General features: G+C 39.5%; 1 protein-coding gene across 1 annotated transcript in view; it reads left to right on the top strand.

Annotated features, from left to right (window-relative positions):
- The first annotated feature begins 4,171 nt into the window (after positions 1-4,171).
- Positions 4,172-20,527, top strand: part of LOC138965422 (uncharacterized) — a 45,586-nt gene continuing 29,230 nt past the window's right edge. Inside the window, exons 1-2 of the mRNA XM_070337579.1 lie at positions 4,172-4,325; positions 12,026-13,167. Of these exons, the coding sequence (XP_070193680.1) occupies positions 13,086-13,167 (82 nt within the window). The 5' untranslated portion in view covers positions 4,172-4,325; positions 12,026-13,085. The remainder of the gene's footprint in view (positions 4,326-12,025; positions 13,168-20,527) is intronic.

Raw genomic sequence — 20,527 nt, 5'->3', positions numbered from 1 at the left:
AATAAATCAGTCAAGGGTGTGTTGGTGTAGTTGTTTTGTCGTTTGCATTTAAGTCACACGAAGGCCTTAAAAACGACCCTACTGCTGCGCGGACGTTTTTACCTATTGATTGTCCTTATTGATAAGGGCTGAGCGGGTTAGAGCTGTTGTCCCGAGAGACTGTTGAATCACAGAGATATAGAATATTTTAGATAGTTTTTAGGAATAATTGGCGCGTTAGCTGGTTCACGTATACGGCACACCCTGAAACGGCGATCCAAACCGTGACACGCACGCACGCGTGCGCGCGCGCATGCACGCACGCACACACACACGCATTCACACACACACACACACACAAACACACACACACACACACACCGTCACACACACACACACACACACACACACACCGTCACACACCGTCACACACACACAAAATACACCGTCACACACACACACACACCGTCACACACACACGTACACACACACACACACACACCAACACACACACATACACATGCAAACACACACACACACACACACACACACACGCATACACACACACACAAACACACACACACACACAAAATACACCGTCACGGTCACACACACACACACACACACCCATCACACACACGCAAACACACACACACACACACACACACACCCGCATACACATACACACACACACCCTTGTGTCAGTAGAACTTGTAAGGACACCCGGCTGATCAACACGGAACTTCAGCCGCGCACGTTCTTCTGGGGCGAAAGCAGATACGTGTGTCCGACACACCCTTAATTCATATAATGTTGTCATATAATTATGTACTCAGTGACGAAGCAAAAAAGAAGGGTAAGGGGGGGGGGGGGGGGGGCACAAAGACAGAAAAGAACACACCGACGGATAGAGAGACGTTAGACAGAAATAAACAAATGCAATAACCAGCGAGAGAAAAAAAATACATAACCAATCGAGAAAAAGCAAATACATCAACAAGCGGGGAAAACACACACAAAAACAACGAACGAGAAGAAGAAGAAGAAAACACCAAAACAAAAACAACGAACGAGAAGAAGAAGAAGTAGAAAACACCAAAACAAAAACAACGAACGAGAAGAAGAAGAAGTAGAAAACACCAAAACAAAACCAACGAACGAGAAGAAGAAGAAGTAGAAAACACCAAAACAAAAACAACGAACGAGAAGAAGAAGAAGTAGAAAACACCAAAACAAAAACAACGAACGAGAAGAAGAAGAAGTAGAAAACACCAAAACAAAACCAACGAACGAGAAGAAGAAGAAGAAAACACCAAAACAAAAACAACGAACGAGAAGAAGAAGTAGAAAACACCAAAACAAAAACAACGAACGAGAAGAAGAAGACGTAGAAAACACCAAAACAAAACCAACGAACGAGAAGAAGAAGACGTAGAAAACACCAAAACAAAACCAACGAACGAGAAGAAGAAGAAGTAGAAAACACCAAAACAAAACCAACGAACGAGAAGAAGAAGACGTAGAAAACACCAAAACAAAACCAACGAACGAGAAGAAGAAGACGTAGAAAACACCAAAACAATACCAACGAACGAGAAGAAGAAGAAGTAGAAAACACCAAAACAAAACCAACGAACGAGAAGAAGAAGAAGTAGAAAACACCAAAACAAAAACAACGAACGAGAAGAAGAAGAAGTAGAAAACACACACAAAAACAACGAACGAGAAGAAGAAGAAGTAGAAACCACCAAAACAAAAACAACGAACGAGAAGAAGAAGAAGAAGAAAACACCAAAACAAAAACAACGAACGAGAAGAAGAAGAAGTAGAAAACACCAAAACAAAAACAACGAACGAGAAGAAGAAGAAAACACCAAAACAAAAACAACGAACGAGAAGAAGAAGAAGTAGAAAACACACACAAAAACAACGAACGAGAAGAAGAAGAAGTAGAAAACACACACAAAAACAACGAACGAGAAGAAGAAGAAGTAGAAAACACACACAAAAACAACGAACGAGAAGAAGAAGAAGTAGAAAACACCAAAACAAAAACAACGAACGAGAAGAAGAAGAAGTAGAAAACACCAAAACAAAAACAACGAACGAGAAGAAGAAGAAGTAGAAAACACACACAAAAACAACGAACGAGAAGAAGAAGTAGAAAACACACACAAAAACAACGAACGAGAAGAAGAAGAAGTAGAAAACACCAAAACAAAAACAACGAACGAGAAGAAGAAGAAGTAGAAAACACACACAAAAACAACGAACGAGAAGAAGAAGAAGTAGAAAACACCAAAACAAAAACAACGAACGAGAAGAAGAAGAAGTAGAAAACACCAAAACAAAAACAACGAACGAGAAGAAGAAGAAGTAGAAAACACCAAAACAAAAACAACGAACGAGAAGAAGAAGAAGTAGAAAACACACACAAAAACAACGAACGAGAAGAAGAAGAAGTAGAAAACACACACAAAAACAACGAACGAGAAGAAGAAGAAGTAGAAAACACCAAAACAAAACCAACGAACGAGAAGAAGAAGAAGTAGAAAACACCAAAACAAAAACAACGAACAAGAAGAAGAAGAAGTAGAAAACACACACAAAAACAACGAACGAGAAGAAGAAGAAGTAGAAACCACCAAAACAAAAACAACGAACGAGAAGAAGAAGAAGAAGAAAACACCAAAACAAAAACAACGAACGAGAAGAAGAAGAAGTAGAAAACACACACAAAAACAACGAACGAGAAGAAGAAGAAGTAGAAAACACACACAAAAACAACGAACGAGAAGAAGAAGAAGTATAGTAGAAAACACACACAAAAACAACGAACGAGAAGAAGAAGAAGTAGAAAACACCAAAACAAAAACAACGAACGAGAAGAAGAAGAAGTAGAAAACACCAAAACAAAAACAACGAACGAGAAGAAGAAGAAGTAGAAAACACACACAAAAACAACGAACGAGAAGAAGAAGAAGTAGAAAACACCAAAACAAAAACAACGAACGAGAAGAAGAAGAAGTAGAAAACACCAAAACAAAAACAACGAACGAGAAGAAGAAGAAGTAGAAAACACCAAAACAAAAACAACGAACGAGAAGAAGAAGAAGTAGAAACCACCAAAACAAAAACAACGAACGAGAAGAAGAAGAAGTAGAAAACACCAAAACAAAAACAACGAACGAGAAGAAGAAGAAGTAGAAAACACACACAAAAACAACGAACGAGAAGAAGAAGAAGTAGAAAACACCAAAACAAAAACAACGAACGAGAAGAAGAAGAAGTAGAAAACACACACAAAAACAACGAACGAGAAGAAGAAGAAGTAGAAAACACCAAAACAAAAACAACGAACGAGAAGAAGAAGTAGAAAACACCAAAACAAAAACAACGAACGAGAAAAAGAAGTAGAAAACACCAAAACAAAAACAACGAACGAGAAGAAGAAGAAGTAGAAAACACCAAAACAAAAACAACGAACGAGAAGAAGAAGTAGAAAACACCAAAACAAAAACAAAACAACAGGCAAATCAACGTGAAAAAAACCCAAAGAAGAAGAATCAAGGACGGAAGAGCCTACGAGGAAAATAAACGAAATAGAGATGGGGAAAAAAACACCAAAAAACAGAAGGGACCCTCCCCCTCCCCAACCCCCTTTATTTTTGTTATTTTTTGGGGGTGGGTGGGGGGGGGGGGGGGGGGGCTGTAGACTTGAAATCAAAACTTGACTAAATGTAAAAAGGAATTACGAGAAGAACAGGGAAAAAGGTTTCAGTTACCGTGCGTGTATTGCTGGACTAACAAACTATGTTAAAACATTTAGTCAAAACTTGACTAAATGTAAAAAGATTGCGGAAACGCTGGGTCTCTGCCGCTCATTATGTACATGATTGAAGTAGTGCAGTTTTGTTTGTTGGTTTGCAATTTAGTTCGCAGTCAGTGTTTCATCGGCGGTGTAGTAACAATTTGCAAAGTGAGCAATCGACATTTAATTATGGATTTGTTACTCTTTAAATTCTCTGTAATCTGTCAAATAAACTTAACAAGAAACGAACTATTTCTTCGCTTTAAAAAAACAACAAACAGTGTTTACCATACCTGGCTCTTTTCCTTTTACCCAAGTCCCGGCTGCGCGAAGTTTATTACGTCCCTTGAGTAACCGTGTCGTTCCCTCACCTGCCCGCTAGGCGGCGCGGCGACACAATGTTGTTGATGTCAAGCCAGGCAAACGCCGTGTGTGAGTCTTGAATGGTATTATCTGTGTCATTCGACATCGAGAGACGGGTGGCCGATAACGATTTTAACGGTCGCAGTTCTGAACTGTCCTCCATTTTGAACAGGTAAGCTCAGCTTTGTTTTCGATCACTTCCAAGTTTTTGTGTGTGGTTTCGAAGGGGTGATCGAGTCGGAATGTGTGTCGTCTGTCAACGTTGTTGAATTACACGACGTAACACCGTAACTGACGAGTGTGTGTGTGAGAGGGAGTGGAGGTGGCGCGGTGTGTAAGACAAGTTCAGGTTCGTTTTCCTCAGTTGTGTCTGTTGTTTAGTGATGTGCATCAGTGTCAGTACTACAAGTTTGGCGGTTTTGAAATCGATGTCAGTCGAAGAGAAGAAACAGGCGACTAAATCTTCACCTGATATTTTGTGCCGAATACCTTCCCTACCTGTTTGGTTACATGTCACTGGCCAGGTATGCAGGCGTGTAGAAAAGAGAAGTAGAAAGTTCAGTTGACGGCGACAATCGCCGTCACCGCTTCCGTGTTTAGGCGTAGCGGGCCGCGCCAGGGGCCGAGGCAGTTGCTAAAATTACCTTGTCACTCAATGGGTTTCAAATGTATTGAATTTCCTTCTGACCGCATTGTTTAGGTTTCTAGTAAATCACCTAAAGCTTTACCTAACTTTAAGGCAGCTTGTTTCTCCGATTTCAGAGGGGATAAATAATGAATGGACGAAGTGCAGCGATCAGTAATTCATCACCATGCTGATGTTGGCTACCTATCCCTAAGAAGAAGAAGAAGAAGAAGATCTTAAAATAGATGTATAGTTCAAAAACTGTTACCTATGTCAGGGAGCTATATTTAGATACAGGTCTGGGTCGATGTTTAACGTCGTGTTTGTTCCTTATATTATGGCTTGTAAGTTATAATATAACTTGCTTCTCACACTTCATAGAAGCAACATTTTGTTTGAATCGAGGTGAACAAACAACAAAATTAGAAAGCAATATCGCAATGTTTATACTTTGTAAAGAAACTGTTACCTTCGTGTGACATTGGTCTTAATCACACTACCCCTCCCCCCCCCCCCCCCCCCCCCGAACTTTCTCTCTCTTCGTCCCTGACACTCTTTCTTTGACCTTTGCACCCTGTGCTTTTTAAGGGTTGGTTTGCATGAAGGGCACGTCCCTAGTAGACCTACAGGTCCTTGGAAGGAAGACTAAAAAATGATACGTGCCTGTCTGGTGTTTTGGAATTGCTTTGTGCGGGGTAATGAAAAAAAATGCTGTGTTCAATTAAATAAATTCTGTTTCGTGTACATTCCGAGTGATGGCATTGTAACACACGGAACCAGTTTAGTAGCCGGCATGCCAGATCGTGTTAAAGTGAGGTCTGGCTCAGTTATTAACGAAAGGGAGACCACGATTTTCCCGGTGGAGCAACCTAGTGAAATGAATTATCATTCTTTTACATGTCCTGGGGTTGTCTTTTTCCTGCTCCTCCCCACCCACGTAACACTTTTTCTGTCCTTTGACTTCTTTTTTTGGTGTGTGTGTGTGTGGGGGGGGGGGGTAGTCTGCTTGTCGTGTAATCACATGCCGTTTAAGTAGTTTTTCAAACTTTCAATCGCTCACGCCACGTTGTTACACAGCAATGAGATAGGGGAAGGACTCCTAATATGGACCGCTTTTTGTTTCATGCTGATAACTAGCTTGTTTTCTTGCGAAGAAGTTTCATTTTGTGTTTGGTAGTCCTTCTCTCTTAGGTTAAACGTTAGGCCTAATTAGAGTAAAATAGCTTTGATAGACATTCAGCAAAAATTAAATACAGGAAAAATCACAAATGGTCCATATTAGGAGCCTGGGCGCCTGATATGGACCAGTGGAGAGGCCTTCACGAATCGCTGTAAAAAGCCCCCTATACTTCAAAATAACATGATACAACTTAGTGTGCAAGTCAGACTAATTAAAATATGCTTTAGATTTACCTGCTTTGGGTTGATGAGAGCATTATTTGAAGCACATCAGGAAACAAAAGAAGCTTATCAAAAACATAGTGAAAATAAGTGAAATTATCAACTTCCACGAAAAGAAGACTATTTGTTATATATTTTTTATATCTCGAGGGCTAGTTATAGGTTATTTTCAGCAACCTTCTTAATGAATGAATGAAAATTGCCTTTAGCTTTTATTTTCTTCGATTTGTTGAAGGTGGTCCATATTAGGGGACTCACGCATACTTTTAAGATTTTGCTATTATTTTTTTTGTGCAGTAGAAACTCGGGGTCAACACTGCTAAAATGCAACAAATACAGTCTTAGCTGTCATATGCAGCACGTTTTGTGTGATAAAAGCTTTGGCTGTGGACAGAAACGAGTCCGTTTTAGGCGGCAAATTTAGAGTGAACGCTGCCAAAAGTGAAAAAAAAGAGAAAAAGTCTAACAGTTTTGAAGTTTGTGTTTCTGCAACTGTTTTGACATGTGCAAGTTATCCAGAGAGGGTGAATACAGCGAATGAAATTGTTTTGAACGCTCTAGCGCCGCTAGTTTGTCAGAACTGGAGGTGGTCCATATTAGGAGCCGGTCCATATTAGGAGCCGTTCCCCTATATAATTACATCTATAGCCTACGATCGTGATCGATTGCATTACATTGTACTTGTGAGTCATTCTCTCACCTGTCACCACCACCACCACAGGTATGAACATACACTGACTACACCGCTATAATGTTTCACGTGGCGTTGGAATGACAAAACAAAAACATTTGTTGGGTTTGAACTCAACGCGTTTAATCGTATCCGGGAACAATATTATTTTACAGGTGTCACGATAACCAGACATTTTAATAATGTCGCCGTTTAATTGTGTTAAGATACAAAAAACGAATGGGCAAATATTTTGTTTGATCGGTTTCTTTTTTACAAGTGTGATGCACGTCACTGTTTTCCGGTTTCTTTTTGCAGTCACTGTGTTTTAGACTTGTAGATGGCGTCACCGAATGACGGGGTTTCTGTAAGAGTCAGGATTCGTCCTCGTAAAGAAATATCGGTTTTGATGAAGGGTCATGGCGATCACTGTTTATTGGTGTGATTTCTCTGCGTGACGAGGACAATACGTTGGGCCAGAACACAGCGCACTCGTGATAAAAACAAGAATTCGTTATCAAGGTTTCAAGGTTTTATTTCGGCTTTAGGCCCATAGGGCATTTAAGCAAACACAAATACACAATGAAGTCACACGCACAATGAGAGTGCACGCAGGCACAGCAAACAGTGTATTTAATTAAACACCAAAAGAAAAACATAACACACTAACAAAAAGAAACCACATCTTCATCAACTAGAGCTCTACCTCACAAAATTAAAAGAAAAACTAAACAAACAGACAAAACCAACAGAGTAAGAACCACAACAAAACACAACAAAACACGTAAATCATCTAGGGAAAATAACTCATTATCGTGTCGACGACTGTGGAAGTGTTTTTACGTCAGCTCGAATCAAAAAGGCCATTAGCTTTTTTGCTTCGCCCCTTAGTTGTTTCTTTTTTTCTTATTGAAAGTGAAGACGAATTAGATTTAAAACAGGAGGGGGGGTGGTCTTGCTTACATGTCTATGCTTTTGCATTTCTAATGATTGAGAGAGAGAGAGAGAACCCATAAATACGGTAGTAGTGTCATACAATGTTGGGTTTTTTTCACAGTCTATGATCACTATAAATATAATGTATTCTGCACCGCATGTCTTTTTCGCTCTGCAACTTGCACGCGCTTGCACATATAATTATATTAGCACAGATTAATCTGACCTGACCTTGCAAACACCACAAACAAAACAAGAAAGGCTGAGGCTGAGAGAGACTGTTTACCGCCGTTTCGTTGATCAAAAGATGTTCGGTGTAACCACCGAGAGGGCTGGGAAAAAATAAAAAGTGTCTTCCCATCCTTTCGCCATGGTCTCACTGAAACAGTGAAAGGGTTGTGAATATTTGCACTGCATGTCCTTGGTCAACATTTTGTATTCGTTCTTCATTATTCATTGCAAATGAAAAGGCACATCTCTTTTTCCATTTTCAATCATTTCTGAGCGCTGATTTTGTTCAAGTAGGGAGTCTAGCTTACAATTACATAAGAACTGTAAGTAACATCCTGGGATGAGTTGGAATCTTGCGGCGTTTTGCAAGCTGAAACTCGAAAATACCGGAACTGATATGGCCACCCGGGTCAATTCCACCCCATGATAATGCATTTTCACTGGTGTTCCTGTATCAAAACAAAGATTTTAATGTGTTACTATGTTTAGCTTGACTGACTGTCATAAGGTGACCGTTTTTATATTTAGTCAAGTTTTGACTAAATATTTTAACATCGAGGGGGAATCGAAACGAGGGTCGTGGTGTATGTGCGTGTGTCTGTCTGTCTGTCTGTGTGTGTGTGTGTGTAGAGCGATTCAGACTAAACTACTGGACCGATCTTTATGAAATTTGACATGAGAGTTCCTGGGTATGAAATCCCCGAACGTTTTTTTCATTTTTTTGATAAATGTCTTTGATGACGTCATATCCGGCTTTTTGTGAAAGTTGAGGCGGCACTGTCACGCCCTCATTTTTCAACCAAATTGGTTGAAATTTTGGTCAAGTAATCTTCGACGAAGCCCGGACTTCGGTATTGCATTTCAGCTTGGTGGCTTAAAAATTAATTAATGACTTTGGTCATTAAAAATCTGAAAATTGTAAAAAAAACATACAAATTTATAAAACGATCCAAATTTACGTTTATCTTATTCTCCATCATTTGCTGATTCCAAAAACATATAAATATGTTATATTCGGATTAAAAACAAGCTCTGAAAATTAAATATATAAAAATTATTATCAAAATTAAATTGTCCAAATCAATTTAAAAACACTTTCATCTTATTCCTTGTCGGTTCCTGATTCCAAAAACATATAGATATGATATGTTTGGATTAAAAACACGCTCAGAAAGTTAAAACAAAGAGAGGTACAGAAAAGCGTGCTATCCTTCTTAGCGCAACTACTACCCCGCTCTTCTTGTCAATTTCACTGCCTTTGCCATGAGCGGTGGACTGACGATGCTACGAGTATACGGTCTTGCTGAAAAATGGCATTGCGTTCAGTTTCATTCTGTGAGTTCGACAGCTACTTGACTAAATATTGTATTTTCGCCTTACGCGACTTGTTTATATTTAGTCAAGTTTTGACTAAATATTTTAACATCGAGGGGGAATCGAAACGAGGGTCGTGGTGTATGTGCGTGTGTGTGTGTGTGTGTGTGTGTGTAGAGCGATTCAGACTAAACTACTGGACCGATCTTTATGAAATTTGACATGAGAGTTCCTGGGTATGAAATCCCCATACGTTTTTTTCATTTGTTTGATAAATGTCTTTGATGACGTCATATCCGGCTTTTCGTGAAAGTTGAGGCGGCACTGTCACGCCCTCATTTTTCAACCAAATTGGTTGAAATTTTGGTCAAGTAATCTTCGACGAAGCCCGGGGTTCGGTATTGCATTTCAGCGTGGTGGCTTAAAAATTAATTAATGACTTTGGTCATTAAAAATCTGAAAATTGTAAACAAAAATAAAAATTTATAAAACGATCCAAATTTACGTTTATCTTATTCTCCATCATTTGCTGATTCCAAAAACATATAAATATGTTATATTCGGATTAAAAACAAGCTCTGAAAATTAAATATATAAAAATTATTATCAAAATTTTTTTTTCGAAATCAATTTAAAAACACTTTCATCTTATTCCTTGTCGGTTCCTGATTCCAAAAATATATAGATATGATATGTTTGGATTAAAAACACGCTCAGAAAGTTAAAACGAAGAGAGGTACAGAAAAGCGTGCTATCCTTCTCAGCGCAACGAATATACCCGCTCTTCTTGTCAATTCCACGGGCACTGCCTTTGCCACGGGCGGTGGAGTGACGATGCTACGAGTATACGGTCTTGCTGCGTTCAGTTTCATTCTGTGAGTTCGACAGCTACTTGACTAAATATTGTATTTTCGCCTTACGCGACTTGTTTTTTAATCCGCAATGAATGAGCTGTTCTTCTCGATTTCTTGCCGGCTGACACCGGATTATGAAGCGCCTATAGTACGGTCACTGTGACCACGGACCTCTATGTGCATAGAGATCTGTCCGTGCTGTGACACAACGTAGCATATCTAAGTATAGGACTTGTCACATTTATTCTCAAATTCTGGACTATAAAAATCACGACCGGTTACGTTTTAGATTCGGTTTTTGGTATCGTTGCGTGGGTTCAGTGTTCATCCAATGCTAACGCGAGTCTTGATGTGATTTGTTTGTAATGATAATCAACATGACCCAGAAAGAATAGCCTACAAGTTTGATATTGCCTTGAACTAATAGTGCGTTACATGCTGATGTAATTATTTATGTCCACACACAAAATCAGCCAACGTGGCAGAAAAGTTATTGCAGTCTGTGTCTACACCAATTGATTGAAAACGCTGTGTAGTTTGTGTTTCGCCACGGTCTGCCCCAGTTAACCATCTCGCCTGAGGTTGTATCGATATTACACAAAATGTGTAGGACATTTAGTTATATATCACTCAGTGGTTAGGAGAAGTTGTACAAAAACCAAGTTGCGACATGGGATAAGATAAACACACTCAGGTTTGACTGCATAACTATTTGGGTTAATGATCACGGAATCGCAGAAAGATGTTCACTCGCAGAGGACTTATGTCACTGCTAACATCAGTCTCAGTTAAAGGAACAGTGACATTCAGTATAATCACGGAGCCTCATATAAGCCTCAATCACTGAGAGGATATCTGGTTAATCAACCACCAGTACATACAAGTACACCCCAACAAGGGAAATGAATAATAGTCATATATACATGATTATTCTCAATCGAGAAACAAGATGATGAGGATATGGGTTTGAATAGTTGTTCCCTGACGAGGCTACCTTTCAGTTTCCCCCCAAAAAAACTCTATAAAATCACACATTCAAAGAAGTTGTTCTAACATATAGCCGAAAAGTACCATCTGTGTGATAAGTACCTAGGGATCTCTGGGCTGCCTACTGGATTTGCCGGGTTTGGCAGACCCTTGATTTTAACCCCAAAGGTTTCCTTGGATGTAAAGTGAGAAGTATTCAGTGGAAAGAGAGAGAACATGATACGTATGCGCTCACCAATAGTGTTTTGGATATCAGTGAGACTATTGCTGAGGTAAGGCGTAACGCAAGAGCTTACCTCATCAGTCGGTCATATCTTACCTGTTCAAATATTTTAAAACTAGGGCGCAGTCACATCATCCATTTATGTCCGCAAAGAAAGACATTATGGTAATCGGACTGTTTGGAATATATTTCCGCACTTGTCTCATGTGTTGAAAGCTCCGGTAGTTAATACCCAACGTTTCGTGGGGTTTTGAAAACCCGCGGCAGTGAATTGATCATGTACGTTTGTTTTTTCTCTGTAGTCCATCTAAGTTTTTACTCTAATTATTCGAATTTAAAATTCCATAATTATTTATAGACTGAGAGAGTCGTGTATCATCTATGTATGGCTGAATTTAAATGAGAGTTCTTGTTTTCTGTCAAGCACCACAAAGGTCCCTCAGTTCGATCCCCCTTTTGTGGACGGATGTTATCGCTGAGTTGATGGTGCATGTAACCTTTAAAACTAGAGTCAATGTCCTTTCAGCGGCGCGAAGCTACCTTGGTCTGAATTGAGACTGCATGGATTCATGTTTAAACTAGTAATCAATCGTGTTTTGTGGCTAAACATGAATTGTTTTCTTTCCAACAGGTCGTGAAAACATCAAGCGGGGGCTGACGAAATATGTTGTCTTGACCAACACAGGGCACCACAACTCAGCAAGCCGATTGGTGACCTCAGCTCTGAACTAAAGTTTAAACAAGTCAACATCTACGAGAGTGTAACTGACTACGAACGTTTGTGTCTCCAAGAAAGAGACCTCAACGTTGACAAAAACAGACACAACTCTTTGTACGAGTGTTTCACAAACTCACGACAAATGTGCAGAGGGTTGTAACAGATGAGCCATTGTCACGGGTAACGACAGAAACAAGAGACAAGTTCTGTCGTGCGTGTCACTGCATGCCTAGTTTCGTCACGCATCGGACTTGCCAAGGGCACGGGAGGTTACCTACCTTGACAAGAACAAAAGGATTCTTGCATTCCGACCGGAAGAGAAGAGAATAATCATGAACACGAACACACTTTCTTGAGGAAAGCTAGAACTACGAGCAGAAGTTGTAAAGCTCGAGACTTGAACATGAACATTTATTACAGCAGCTAATGTCATAGCGTGAAAATCACTGAGCAAAACAAGAACATTGACCTCCTTGATAGAAGGTTTCCACAACCAAAACAACGAGCGAGAAGGAATATTTAATCCAGGAACTGATGCCATAACCCGAATATGACAAAGCATTGAATAACAATTTGTAAATGCCAGTTGATTGGAAAGAAGCAGGACTTCAGAGAGCTGAGTGGAGTTAATCGAATTGATCCTTTGTGTGTTTTTAAGATACAACAAAGAAAACTTTGTTTGGCTTTGAAAAAGATGTATTCGTGAAAAGTGTAGTTTACTGAACACATCTGGAGGACAAGGATAATACCACACACCAAGGACAGGAAGAGTTTCATCATTTATACAATCCTCGTTTGTAAAACGAACACCCGCAATAAACCTCAACAACAACAACAACAACACAACTCAAAAGAGACACTTGTGTCTGGTGACAGAACTCGTGTTCGCTTGGATTGTACCAGGAGTGTGTCATCCCCGTGGGGCTTTTTGTTGAGTCAATCACCTGGTTGGATTGGACAACAAGGCGCCACAATGGCAGGTGTTGGCTGGCTTGGAGTCGTCGTCATCACCACTGCGCTGTTGCTGAACAAAGGGGTGCTCGCCAGAATAATGGGTACGTGTGGCTGTTGTTTTCAGTGTCTATAAATTAGTAGTAGTAGTGACTGGAAAACGTTTTCCATAAACCTCGCGGCTTTTTAAACGTCCTTTTGAGATTTGTTGTAGGTCAGTCATATTTAGCATGCTCAAAATCGCTTTTTCAGTATATATATCAATCATCATACAAATAGAGTGACTCGATCATCTGTTTTTCTTTGTCTAGCAGATTCTTCAAGGTGTTAGTGTTTAGTGCTCGTTTGACAACATCCGTCAATGTGTCCAATGAGAGTGCAACTCTGTTAGAAAAAATGTAGTGCCACTAGCAGAACCCCAGTTTTAATCTTATTTCTGTTCAGTTTTTTTCATGACTGTTCTCGGGTACCCGTACGTGTCAAAGATTGAGTAAAGCTCTTGCTTGCAGAAGTGCTAAAATGGAAACCTACATAAAGAGTGATTGTGATATTCTGAGAAAAAAATCGTTCAAAGGTCTGACCGCTTGCTAGGGATTTTGACGTAAAGCTCACTAATCCTAAGACAAATGTTACATATTTTGTACTAGCCATTTTTGAGTTCGAGGGAGCCAACCCAACAACCAAAACTTAAGTGTTCATCTATTCTTCATTATTATTTGCCTGTTGTATATCTTGTTCGTTCACTTTAAAGTTCAGTCGAGGTTCCTCTGAATGTTTCGTTTTGTGTATAATTAAAAGTTCTATAAACTTACCTTCCTTGCTTTCTGATTCCTCATTTTAAAACTTTTTCCTATTTTAAGATTTTTTTCTCCATAATTATTGATGCTATTGGGGTTCAGTTTTTCATTGTAAAGCGCTTAGAGAACGTCAAGCGCTCTATAAATCTCCCATATGTTATTATTATTATTATTATTAAGTCTCAATTTCAGCCCATTTTAAGATTAATTAAGACTCTTTGTCGTCTCGAGACCTAGTTTGCTTAAACTGGGTTTTTGTTGTATGTTTCCAAATGGAAGGATGTGCGTACCCCATGTATAAGCTGTATTGATCTGTGGCGGTTGACATGATGGATGGTACATGTCATCAGTCACTCGAACGAGGGCTTAGAATAAGACTTGTTAGCTGGCCTTGACCAGAACGAAAACTTCAACATTTTAAAACGAAAATACGAACAACACTATCTTTCTTACTGCATGTGCCTTGAAAGTCTGGAATACTTTAACCCCCGAGTGCCGTCGTCTGGTTTTTAAGGCAGTTCTGTCACATAAACTTTGAGTTTTACAAAGCTTTCTTGGAAAGAACTTTGGCCGCACGAAGTGGTAGAACGAGTTAAAAACGCAAAGTTTGCAAGAGGATTGTTGTCATATTCCTCGATCGGTGAAACTCACTGGTTTTCTTTGCTTGCTTTATTGTGTTTGAAGATCAGAGGTCATGGCATATTATTTCACAATAAAAATGCAATGCATAAATTGAACGCGTCGTAGAGCTTCTGTGCCTCTGGTAGTGGTAGAATGGAAGACTCAAGGCAGGTTATTTATTAGCAAAGGGAAATATTTTCACTGGTAATTTGACCTACCGCTCTTTAAAGTGGCACAAACAGAATGATGATAATGAGATTCATTTTATAAACAGAGAATGAATTTAGCTTCGGCAAACTCAAACATTGGGTTTTTTTCTATCTCTGTTTTGGCAGTGCTTCTGGTAGGACCCAAGTGTGTTCCTTTTGTCATAATGAGCTGTCTTGGCGAGACTAACACCTGTCAGGTCGAAAAGAAGGTTCCAGTTCGTCAGTCGGTCACCGCGGGTCGTTCAACCAGAAATAACTGTATCGGCAGGAAAATGTCATCTTCAGCCGGTTATGTCCTGTTTGAAAACTAGCAATATGATTTTAGTTAGTGCACGTTTCTCTGAAGATAAGACTTTGTTGTTATGTCATCCCAGCAGTGAAGAACTAGCATCTTTCAGTGCATACCGGCGCGAAATCCTGCATCTTTGAAGAGTTTGTGTGGGAAATCACCGGTCCGCGACCTGACCGTCAAAACATTTTGTGGGGTGTCATTGTTATTTTTGCGTCGTTTATAGCACTGTCACCAGTTGCGACGGATCTTTTTGAAATCATTGACACATGCTGGGTACCTAAAGGAAACCCATGTCGTGATGAACAGAGTACTTTAACTACTAGGATAAAACGAACAAAGACCATTCTCAGGGGTGTACCTTAACTTTTTTTGCTACCGGCCAGGGGGGCCGGTAAGTCAAAAATTGAACCGGCCCCCCCAAATCCCAACCGGCCCCCAACTTGCCGGGATTTCTTACAACCGCCCCAGCGGCTCGTCGCTTGCTAACCACATACACAAAAGACGTACCTTCATACTTATAATGCATACATGTGGATTTGCACTACTAATAACTACCACAAACACACAGAAAACTTGATGACTAAAATGCTATGTTTTAATATAATGATAATTAACCTTGTTTTAATAAAGAATTTAAAATAAAAGCCGCCACAAAGAAACAAGAAATCAAAACCACATTCACACCCTGTCACACAATCACACACTAAACCTCACTAAAAGTTACCCCCTTTATGTACCCCTACCACACAATTTACAAAGTAATTTACTATGGAACTTTACTTACCACATAAACACACACTACAAAAGAGTAAATCAGCATTTTTTTAAATTTAAATTATTTTTTTTTGGGTATAAAACCAAGTATAAAAAGCTGACTACAAACAAAACATTTTCTAAGTTGCTTTCTTGTTTTGTTTCTTTTTCTTTATGTCTGTGTTATTAATATTACTGTAAAAGTTGCATACCAGCCAAATTTACAACAGCTTAAAGGCCAACATCCAAAAGAATTTTTCTCCTGGAGCGACCTAAACTTGAACCCGTCGCTCTTCTTGCATGTCTGTTTACTTCGTGTTGCACGCAAAAATTGCGCGACTTCCTTGCCGCGTGGATTGACGAAGCTGTTTTATTCTCGTGACTGAAAACACTGCAGTGCGTGCAGTTTTATTCTGTGGGTTCGACAGATCGGTCCAGTAGTTTGGTCTCAATCGCTCTACACACACACTGGCACACACACACACACACACATACTGGCACACACACACACACACAGGCACACACTAGCACACACACACACACACACACGCACACACACACACACACACCCGCTCGGCTTTTTGTCCCCTCTGCCTCACTGATTTGGTTTTGTGTTTATTTCGTCATTATTTTGTTAGTAAATAGTGAACATTGCTTCAATGCCGAAGCAAAAAACATCATTATTGGTTGTAATTTGCTACCAATTTTAAAACCCGAATATCGTATTACATAGTAATTTTGACAGCAGTTCAAATGTGTACATTTACCAGTTCCATTCAGCAGACTTTCAGGTCTTTGTGACTGATTTCTGGCCAGGAATTCATCACGCTTTCTGTTGTTCATTCGTTTCCTGTGACATTGATCAGCAAACCAGCAAAGTGTGTGTGTGTGTGTGTGTGTGTGTGTGTGTGTGTGTGTGTGTGTGTGTGTGTGTGTGTGTGTGTGTGTGTGTGTGTGTGTGTGTGTGTGTGTGTGTGTGCCTTTGGTTATATCGGTTTTTGTTGTTGTTGATGAGTACGTAACAAAATGTAGTCAGTATAATTATATACGTTTGCACCATACCTCATCTCCCGTGAAATATCAACAGAGTTCGAAGTTTCAGTTTGTCAATCTGTATAGTATGATTTGTTTTCAAATACGTTTTGTCTTTCTTTCCTTGTCCTGGTTATATTTAGTCAAGTTTTTTTTTTTTTTTTTACAGATCATCGTCATTTTTATATTTAGTCAAGTTTTGACTAAATATTTTAACATCGAGGGGGAATCGAAACGAGGGTCGTGGTGTATGTGCGTGCGTGCGTGCGTGTGTGTGTGTCTGTGTGTGTGTGTGTGTGTGTGTGTGTGTGTGTGTAGAGCGATTCAGACTAAACTACTGGACCGATCTTTATGAAATTTGACATGAGAGTTCCTGGGTATGAAATCCCCGAACGTTTTTTTCATTTTTTGGATAAATGTCTTTGATGACGTCATATCCGGCTTTTCGTGAAAGTTGAGGCGGCACTGTCACGCCCTCATTTTTCAACCAAATTGGTTGAAATTTTGGTCAAGTAATCTTCGACGAAGCCCGGGGTTCGGTATTGCATTTCAGCTTGGTGGCTTAAAAATTAATTAATGACTTTGGTCATTAAAAATCTGAAAATTGTAAAAAAAAATAAAAATTTATAAAACGATCCAAATTTACGTTTATCTTATTCTCCATCATTTGCTGATTCCTAAAACATATAAATATGTTATATTCGGATTAAAAACAAGCTCTGAAAATTAAATATATAAAAATTATTATCAAAATTAAATTGTCCAAATCAATTTATAAACACTTTCATCTTATTCCTTGTCGGTTCCTGATTCCAAAAACATATAGATATGATATGTTTGGATTAAAAACACGCTCAGAAAGTTAAAACAAAGAGAGGTACAGAAAAGCGTGCTATCCTTCTTAGCGCAACTACTACCCCGCTCTTCTTGTCAATTTCACTGCCTTTGCCATGAGCGGTGGACTGACGATGCTACGAGTATACGGTCTTGCTGAAAAATGGCAGCTACTTGACTAAATATTGTATTTTCGCCTTACGCGACTTGTTTAATCTCGGAAGATCTAACTAGTGTTCTGAGCATCGCCTAAGTAGACATCAACAAGCATGTACATACTTGAATGATCTTGCCGTTGTCTATCTTTTGCGATATCATGTCCATTTCCACATCGCAACATTATTGAATATTTGTACCAGTTTCAATTTGTCTGATAGATGTTGAATGACACAGAAATAAAACGATTTCTTCGTGAACTTCAATTTAATATATCAGGTGTACGATACATCTACACAGTTGTGTGTGTGTGTGTGTGTGTGTGTGTGTGTGTGTGTGTGTGTGTGTGTGTGTGTGTGTGTGTGTGTGTGTGAGTGTGTGTGTGTGTGTGTGTGTTCTTGAACATAACTACACCCATGTGTTTATGAGTTACATAATTATATATATGCGTTCAGTCAGTCTGCATGTTTCCTTTCACAAAATAAGACACAACATCAAAAATGAATACAGATTTGATCTGCAAGGAGGAAATATCAAACCAACCCACACCCCAAACCTAAAGCAGCTCATGACAAACTTTTGGTACACACTTTGCAAAATAATACTCTAATTTCTAACCAGCTGCATTACACGCTGCCAACAGAGAGAGAACAAGTCGCGTAAGGCGAAATTACAACATTTAGTTAATCTGTCGAACCCACAGAATACACTGAGAAACTAAGTCCATCTCACGATGAACACGAGCCGAAATCATATGCACTCGACTTATGAAATAGAAAGAAATCAAATACGACGAAGAGAAGAAAAAGTTTGAAAGTACCATTGAACTTCCATGTCGGCGTGTGGCTGAGCTTAAAATAGGAATGTTGTTGCAATCTGTTAGGCACTTTCCCTTTTGACAGGTAGTTTTTGCATGTACAGCAAAACACGGCCTTTTTTTTACAAATCCTAAAGACTGTCGGAAACTTCGCATGCTCTCTTGTGAACACCATGTGAAACATTGATTCTGAAACAAAAATCTATGGCATGAATGACAATGGAAAGACGGTCTCTCTATGATTCCAAGTTCATAATGACAGTTATAAAGTCCTGAATTTAAAAAAATCTGTAGATGAACTAAAATCATTTGAATGTTGGCTTGTTGAAACTTCATAACAAACAGCCACCTCGTCGATATCATTATCTGAAAGAATGCCAACTTCCTTTGAAACACCAACATTTGTATGGAAAACTTCTGTTTCTGTCATCTTTGATTTCATTTGACAACTTGGACTGATGGCATCTTCCAGAGATATATCCATTACTTTCAACTTGCGCCTCTTTGTATTCCTGTAAGCCTGCCACTTATTTATAAAAAGAAACGTTTGATACTTTTACCAAACAGTTAGTAAAATGCACGATTTACCTGTATTCGTCTTTAAATTCTGCAAGACTGAAGCGAAAGAGGTCTGTCTCAGTTTTGTCGTCAGTTTGTTGTGTACATTTACACACGCACAACGAACAACACATGCACAGGCCCGGGGGAAGCTCTCCTTTCTTATGTCCGACGATAGACGTATACATGTAGTTTACATGTTTATTAGTCATCTATTTGATAGATTACGTGTATGATATGACGGAGAGTCGCATCGGTTTGATGCCGTGAACCCAACCGTGGCTGTGGCTGTCGTTTGAAGTAGCCTACGTACTTCTTTATAAAGATTCATTTACATTCTACTTCTGACCAAGGCATGTTTGGTACCTACTGAATCCTTGTTGCGTGTAGTTTTACGTGGCACGTTGCCCAAAGTTGTATTCTTGAGGAGCATAAAATAAAACGTGTTACAAAGTTATCTCAAAACTCTGCAGTGACTGCTCGCGCAGCAGGTCAGCTAATTATAGCACGCAGCCTCCACAGACAGCTTTCGAGCCGAGACCATATGAGTCGCTGCTCCTGGGGCTCGTCAAAAACTGCACGCACTGCAGTGTTTTCAGTCACGAGAATAAAATAGCTTCGTCAATCCACGCGGCAAGGAAGTCGCTCGATTTTTGCGTGCAGCACGAAGAAAACAGACATGCAAGAATAGCGACGGGTTCAAGTTTAGGTCGCTCCAGGAGAAAAATTCTTTTGGATGTTGGCCTTTAAGTCATAAATAATCAAAAGCATTACATTTCATTTCTATTTCCTAATGAAAACAAACAGATGTTCAGATTTCCTGATCCTAGAATTGTTCACAGGTGATCTTTATGCTTTTGATTCAGCAGAGTTGCATCCCTTGTCCTATTGTTGAAGGTCTGTCTTTTCTTCTTTATCACATATAGTGGATCTGGGTGGTTTTTTTTACTTCCTTAGTCGAAGGGAAATAATTGACAGCAGTAGTACTGTCACTACTTGTACTAAGTTGGTCAGCAAAGCTGGTGTTAACATATTTGGGAAAACGGTCTCAATGAGTATCCCTGCAGTCAATGACATAATTATATACATTTCCCAGAAACTGAATCAGTGGTACATAGCAGGCACATCAAAGGAAAAATACAGAGGGCTAGGGGGAATACGTTTGCTCTGGATGGGCGGTCAGATCAAAGGCAGATGCATTGTAAAAGCTGGGTTGGCCTTGAGACCTGGGTCAATGACCGTTACTTGCAATCTGAACACAGCTGCCTGTCGAGACACTGACCTTCTTACTCGGGGTCAATGACCGAGTTTTTATCTGAGAGGAAACTGTTTTACAACATGTGAAAGTCTCTGAAGGATTGGTGAGCGCAGGATAAGATCAGAGAGGGGGTGAAG

This window comes from Littorina saxatilis, linkage group LG4 (genome assembly GCF_037325665.1).
Source record: "Littorina saxatilis isolate snail1 linkage group LG4, US_GU_Lsax_2.0, whole genome shotgun sequence".
Lineage (NCBI taxonomy): Eukaryota > Metazoa > Mollusca > Gastropoda > Littorinimorpha > Littorinidae > Littorina > Littorina saxatilis.
This window is presented reverse-complemented; position numbering and strand designations above follow the sequence as displayed.